Source organism: Galeopterus variegatus, unplaced genomic scaffold (genome assembly GCF_000696425.1).
Source record: "Galeopterus variegatus unplaced genomic scaffold, G_variegatus-3.0.2 Scaffold6293, whole genome shotgun sequence".
NCBI classification, from domain to species: Eukaryota; Metazoa; Chordata; class Mammalia; order Dermoptera; family Cynocephalidae; genus Galeopterus; species Galeopterus variegatus.
The window spans coordinates 15,749-22,886 of NW_007732404.1; the positions used below are offsets into that span (position 1 = coordinate 15,749).

At 34.2% G+C, this 7,138-nt stretch overlaps 1 protein-coding gene and 1 long non-coding RNA gene across 3 annotated transcripts in view; one reads left to right on the top strand and one right to left on the bottom strand.

The window, feature by feature from the left end:
• The first annotated feature begins 2,355 nt into the window (after positions 1-2,355).
• Positions 2,356-3,099, top strand: LOC103606100. The gene is made up of 2 exons (XR_551850.1): positions 2,356-2,833; positions 2,936-3,099. It is a non-coding gene; the product is annotated as an uncharacterized LOC103606100 (long non-coding RNA).
• A 41-nt stretch (positions 3,100-3,140) lies between these two features.
• The window catches only part of PLEKHH2 (pleckstrin homology domain containing, family H (with MyTH4 domain) member 2), a 53,201-nt gene continuing 49,203 nt past the window's right edge, over positions 3,141-7,138 (bottom strand). The window contains exons 20-21 of one of the 2 annotated variants that reach the window (XM_008590694.1): positions 5,389-5,526; positions 3,141-4,358 (exon numbers count right to left, since the gene is read on the bottom strand). In XM_008590694.1, the coding sequence (XP_008588916.1) occupies positions 4,173-4,358; positions 5,389-5,526 (324 nt within the window). In that variant the 3' untranslated portion in view covers positions 3,141-4,172. The remainder of the gene's footprint in view (positions 4,359-5,388; positions 5,527-7,138) is intronic. The other variant, XM_008590695.1, reaches the window with a different exon arrangement.

The window sequence follows — 7,138 nt, forward strand, 5'->3', positions numbered from 1 at the left end:
ATCTTTTTTCTTACAGAGTAGAGATTATACTGTTAAAGTAAATGAATATCCTAATTTTAACATGTATTTCCCTATATTAATTTTTTAAATGAATCATAAACATACCTTTGATGACTGCATAATATAGATAGACTCCACTATATAGATTTTTTTCATAATTTACTTAAGCCTTCTCCCAATGCCAAGTAAGCTTGAGGTGATTCAGAGTAAATACCTAACAACATTTGGGTTAATCAGAGTCCTTCCCTGGGATTTTTCAAACTAGAGTTGGTGAATCAGAGTAGGAGAATCAGGTTTAGAGGACATAGTGAGGTTGGGATATCATCCAGTGGACAGTTGGACTGTATGGGATCCACTGGACTTGGCAGTTAGAAAGCCAATGGTAACTTCATGTAAAGACATTTCAGTAGGACATGGGGCATGACATCAGTGTTGAGGATACTCACCTCTTCCCTGTGGGAAAAAATCTTATAATCTCTGCTTAATCCAAAAGCTAATAAGAACTCTCCTCAAGCTTTTCTAATTTCTATAAACTTTTCTCTCATAAAGACAACTTTTACTGAAGTTGGATCGTATTTTCCAGAAATTCAAGAAGTTAATAACTTCTAAGTCATTTCCTCTGGCATTACCCAAATTAAGTTCCTAGGGACTCTTCCTGGGAATTCATTAGAGCCACTTAGTGAGAGGGGGAATTAGCCTTCTCTTGATATGCTACTGTTAAAGAAAAGTCATCTGCTTTTAATAAAACCACACTATACCCTAGCCTTCAGAAAGAGATGCCCCCCCATGCCCTACCTTTAGCAAAGCACTGAAAGGAAGGAAACTCTGTAGTCAAGTGAACATTTGTACCTTTTTCTGAAGTAATAATCTAATAGATATTTCCCGAGTAAAGTTTTTGTTCCTTGCCTATTACTGGACTGCAAATTATAAAGCATACAATGAAGATTTTGGGATTGATGTTGATTATAAATGTGTGTCCAGAATCATTGTGACTAGGTTCATTTTAGGTAAAATCAAATTCAGCAAGTAAAATCACAGTATAGAGCAAGTGTGTGTCTCATCTCCTCAGCCCAGGCCCACCAACTCTTCATTGCAGGACTGAACTTCCCACTTAAATGCCCACTTAAGTGTCCCACTGAAATATGGACAAATCTTACTTCACCCTAAATGTCTATGTGTGGACTTACCCCAATGTGAAGTTTAAAGGAAAAAAAGTTCCTCTTACAGCAGTAAAATCCCTTTCTTCTTTTAGAGAAAAAGAATGGGGGAACATGTGAGAGGAGATGCGATTTCTGCCCAAACCAGGTATCTGAAAAGCTTCTCTACCCATTTCCTCCTCCTCAGTTCCCTTCCTCAATCACCATATTACTGGAGCCTCTTCTCCACAGAAATCATGCCAGAGCCCATCAGCACCGAGGGAGGCCAAATTCCATGGCAGCTGGGGGTGGATATATGAGGGAATGTGTTCTTGGCGTCCCAGGAACACTTAAAAGCTTTTTCTAGAGAAATATGGTTACCCATGGTGGTTAGTTCTTCAGGATTATACTTACAATTATGGGTTAAAAGTGTTGTTCTAGGAACCTGACCACCATGTATTATTTTATGGAAAAAAATTCCAAACAACCAACTATTAAACACGTAATTTTTGTAGATTTAGAGTTAAATTCATTTCAAAGCTATAGCAGTATTTGACTTTAAGGGCACAAACATGCATGCACATGTACTCACACACAAACACATACACACACATACACAATCCAGAACATTTAAAATAAATTTTTAGAACAATTTTTAGAGTTAAAAATTCTACTTTTAAAATAGAATTTTTAGAAATAAATTTTAGATGAAATCATGGGAGAACCAAAATTTCTATCTATTTACATATTATATATCTGTCCAATGTACATACATATGTATTAAAATTAGGATTTGCCAAACAGTTTCCTTTCATATGGATAAAATAAAGCAACACTGAAGACAAAGCATGAATGCGGAGAAGGAGGTAATAACTACCATTTTCACTAGTAGTACACCTCAGATTTGACAATGAAAACATTAGGTATTTCTTGAAGATTATTCAAAAAGATAATGCTCAAAGTGGGTTTTGTAAATCATTTATTATGATTGAAAGGGAAGAAAATGATAGGAGACAAATATTACAATTAAACATGTAACATTATTCTCTTGTAACCAATCATAATAACATACTTTGAATTTTTTAAATGGCTATATAAGTAATTTCCCAGAAAATAAAATTTTCACATCATCAGTTACAGAAAATTGATTTCTTTCCATCAAAATATTTTATCTCTGCTCTATCAAAAATAAATGCCAAGTGTAAGGTACTATAGTTTAAGCTAAGCCTTCACTACTTATTAAAAGATTTTTGGGGCGGGGGTTCTTCCCAGACAGTGAACAAACTATTGCCTGAGAATAAAGTCCTCACACATTACTGCCAAGCCTCTGGCTCACCAACTAATTATTAAATAGCTTTCTGGGAACTTGGAAACTGCTGTATCTCATCCAAAAGTTTCCTGAGAGTCATCCCAAACTGGCAGCCAGTTTATTCTCAAAACCTAATTTGCTTACTCGGTGAGTGGTTGTGGCTCAAAAGATGTAGGGAAAATAGTCAAGTAGAAGAGGAAATCTTCAAAAAGTTCATGGAAAGATGCATATCATCTTTCAATTGTATTTTTCCATGAACATTCTGAAGTACCCTTGTATTTCTGTGCAGTTTTAAAAATCTTTTTGTCATTACCAATAAAGCATGATATTATTTGACCAGTGTTTTTCTTGGCTCTGCACCTTCTAAGGATGCTAATACGGATGGAACATTTTTTTAAAATCTTTTTGTCATTACCAATAAAGCATGATATTATATGACCAGTGTTTTTCTTGGCTCTGCACCTTCTAAGGATGCTAATACGGATGGAACATTTTTTAAAGGCTTAGTGTGAGAGCAGTACATTGCCACAGGGAGAAAGCAGCAAAGAAGAAAATATGAAGGCTCTGCCAACAAATTAATTCAGCAGCTAACATTTTTCTCAAACTGGTTAAAAAAAATACTACACACAAAGTGATAAATATATGTCCAAAAAATAAATACAAATATTCTACACATAAATAAAATTAAGTATACTCAGGATTACTATTACAATTAAACATTTTTATAATATAATTTTCATGTCTTATCACAGTTTCATTTTTATCATGAACACTAATTACATTGTTCTAATACACGCTGGAATGTACTGACCACTTACGTAAACTAGTAAAGGAATGCATTTCAAGACTCTTTAAACTAAAATTTTATCTCCTTTGACACAACAATAATTTTCTTTAAAAAATATTTTTAGAAATATTTTCAAACTATAATTAGGACTGCATGAAGGGTAAAGCTTTAAGGATAGTATTTGTTTTCAAAGATATTATTATTTAACAAAGCAAGGTCAACACGACCCAGCACCAAATGCAATGAAGTGTGGGTAATATTCCAGTAAACTTGGGCTATGTTGACAGCCAAGGAATGTTAGGAATCACTACCTCTTTTTAAATTTTACACTCCAGTGATCTGAAAAGGTGACAGGGTATACTTTCTAATACCACATAGGTCCTGGTTACCTAGCTCCTGTTTTCTCACATAATGATTCACAGAGCCAGAAGATTTATTGTACTTGCTCTAAAAATTTACCTCTGCCCACCACCCTGCAGCTATTTCTTACACTGTGTACTCTATTCCTTTCCAAATACCATATCATTAATTAAAAGCACATTTAATTACAGTACTCAATTTTTTGGCAGTGAGCATTTGCAAATAATCAACCAGTTTACCAAATGAGAGTTTGGAATTTCCCTCTCTAACGATTGCCAGAATACTAAAAAGAAAAAAGAAAAGAAAAGAAAAGCCAAATTGCACAATGCGTCTGATGACAAGAGAGAAGGGAGACGGAAAAAATGATTACTTCTAACTCAATTACTCCAAGAGAAAATTAGTGTGTTGGCAAATTTGTGTTTCTACTTTATCATTAGGATTCATTTTGAGAGTAGCCCCCATTATTGTTAGTTTGGAATACTTGTGTCGGTGCCATGCTGCCAGAGTGTAAATGACTTGTTTGGAGGTAATGCAGCCATTACACAGAGGACAATGAGTGAATATTCAGGCTCCTGAGCTTTCAGAGTAAGGTGGGACCTTTGGTCGGTCTGCTGCTTGACAGAAGGGGCTGGCTTCCCATTCCCCTGGCTTGGGGTCCCTGGGTCTGGGCTGAGAGCAGCGCTGGAGCAGAGAGGTGGTGAAATGCTGCCTTTTGCTGATGGAAGTTGTTTATGTAACTGGCGATCAAAAGAGTGATTTCAAGAATCTAAAATGAGAAAAACACAATTGTTATACTCCTGAGAGTTCTCATCACTTCCAAAAAAGTAAAGGGTTGGCCATGGGTGATCTCGATTTGCAAGTGCCCAGGCTATCAGAATTCCCTTCTCTCTAGATCAAACAATGAAGTACTTACGTGTCCAGCAACGTCAAGGCCCTGACACATCTTTCCATTTCTCAAACCAGCAGAGTGACTCTCAAAAAACAGTCAAAGTTAGTGGTGATATATAGAAATGTAACAGTCAGTAGTACAACTCTATCAATTATCTTAAGCCACATTTGTGAATTTATGAATTAAGAAATTCAGTGTGCCATATCAACCCTTTATATAAGCTAAAGTACTGAGTATACCATGATCTTCTGTACTTAATGGAGAACTGCATCCACTTAAATATAGACTTAATTAAGAAAGATATCTGCCACTTTTCAAAAAAGCTTCAGATTCTGAAGTAGACTCTTTTAGTTGACAATTTTAGGACAGTTGAAATTTTAGGAAAATCAATTTCTCATTTGTTACTAAAATTAGAATTACATTTTAGAATGTAATTCTTTTGTTTATTGCTTTTACTGAGAGACATTAAAACTATATAGTTTGTTAAAAATAATAAAGGAACAAGTATGTTTTAACTATAAATCTGCTCTTTTCTCTAATGAGTCCATGAGATGAATAACCCCAAATAGATAAGATAATGTGAATGTGTATAAAGTATTTAACAACAACAACTTACAAATGACCATTTATTTTGAACCTTCTGTACACCAGGCACTGGGCTAAGTATTTTACAAAAAAAAAATTCCTTCATTTAATTTCTTAAGTTGAAAGAAGTAGGTAATATTATTATACCATTTTTTAAGTGAAAGAAACCAAGGCTTAGAAAGATGAGGTAAGCCAGAATTTGGAGCCAAGGTTGATTATAAGTAATACCTATTTTCCTATCTGGAACATAGTCTTTGCTCAATAAATGTTTTATATTAAAAAAAACTAGCTTTAAAAAATTGACAGAAAGGCTTCCACTCACCTTGGGTTTTGCCATGGCAAAAAGTAATTTCTCTGTTGGTTTGTCCTTTGAGTGTGTATTGTTAATGACTATCATAAAATCATCTTGATAACCTCCAAAGGTCATGAGACTCTTATATACATAGCTGACTATTAACCTCTTCAAAGAGAAGAAAAAGTAAAAATGTTATATGCTTTTTACTTTCAAAAAAAGATGAGAAATGATTAATAACATACATCTCCATTAAAATAATGATGACTAATTAATTAATTATGGTACAATACAAAAAATTATTTTCTAAAATCAAATCTAGTATGATCCAAAATGGATAGTGTTACTAACTTTATTTAGGCACAATCTACCTTTACAATTAAAATGCATTTTGATTCTGAAACAAATAACTCATTAAAAAAATCAGAAAACACAAGAAAAAAATAAAAAGCACCTATACTCCAGCATCTAGTGGAAAACCACTGTTAATAATTTTTAATATGCCCTTTCAGATATGTCATATACATGTTAGGTTGAGCCATATGAAACTGATAATTTTTAGGGTTAAAATGGTCAAATATTGGCAAATCAATATGGTTTACTCTGATAGATGGAATTTGACACATAGAAACAGACAGTATCATTCACACTGTTTAGCATTCTGCTTCTTTTTTTAACTTAAAAACATATTGGGAAGATCTTTCCATGACAACAAATGTACTTGTATAACATCATTTTAAATGACTTTATACACAATTCTTTATTTAATCAATCTCCTACTGCAGTATATTTAAATAATTTTTTATTTGTTACTATCTTAAGCAATATTCCAATGAATATTTTTGGACATATTTTATAATGCAAATACCTAATTATTTCTTTGGTTATAAAACCAAACAAAAGGAATTGCTAGCTCAAAAAGTAAGGACAATTTTTGAGAATTTTTCAAAACTTCTCCAGGAAAGGTTATACCCATTCACTTTCCCAGCACCATAGTCCTGCTAACACTGGATATCATGATTCTTTTAAATCTCTGCAACCTGATGGGTGAAAAGTAGAATCTTACTGTCTTAAATTGCATCAATTTCATTACTAGTGAAATTAAAATTTTTAAATACATTTATTGAACATTTGTATTTTTTCTTTTGTAACCTGTCTTGACCCATTTGTCTATTGGTATGTCATAATTTCTTGATATTTTATAAGACATCTATGTATATTAAGAATATCAACCCTTTGTCATATATGCAACAAATATTTTTCCCAATGTGTTTTTAAAACAATTTTAAAAATCTAATTAAAAAATGTACAGCCTAATGGGGCCAGCCCGGTGGCGCACTGCTGCAGTGCGCCGCTTGGGAGCGCGGCAGCACTCCCGCCGAGGGTTCGGATCCCACATACAGACTGGTTCCCGCTCACTGGCTGAGCGAGGTGCGGGCGCAGCACCGAGGGTTGCGATCCCGTTGCCGGTCCCGGTCCGGTACGGGCGCGACACTGAGGGTTGCGATCCGTTGCCGGACACGAAAAAGACAAAAAAAAAAAAAATGTACAGCCTAAAAGTAAAGGAATCTGCATATCTAACTCTTAGCTTACAAGACTGAGCAAGCAATTCTGGCACTGAATGCCTCTGTATCTATTTCCCACCATTGCCTACTTCCTGGCCTGTATGGGATCTAGGAAACTAGTTTACTTAACTAAGGTAACTCAGTACTCAGTACCAGTATACAGTTTTTTGGTGACTTTTTTTTTTTTTTTTTTTTTTTTTTTTTTTTTTTTTTTT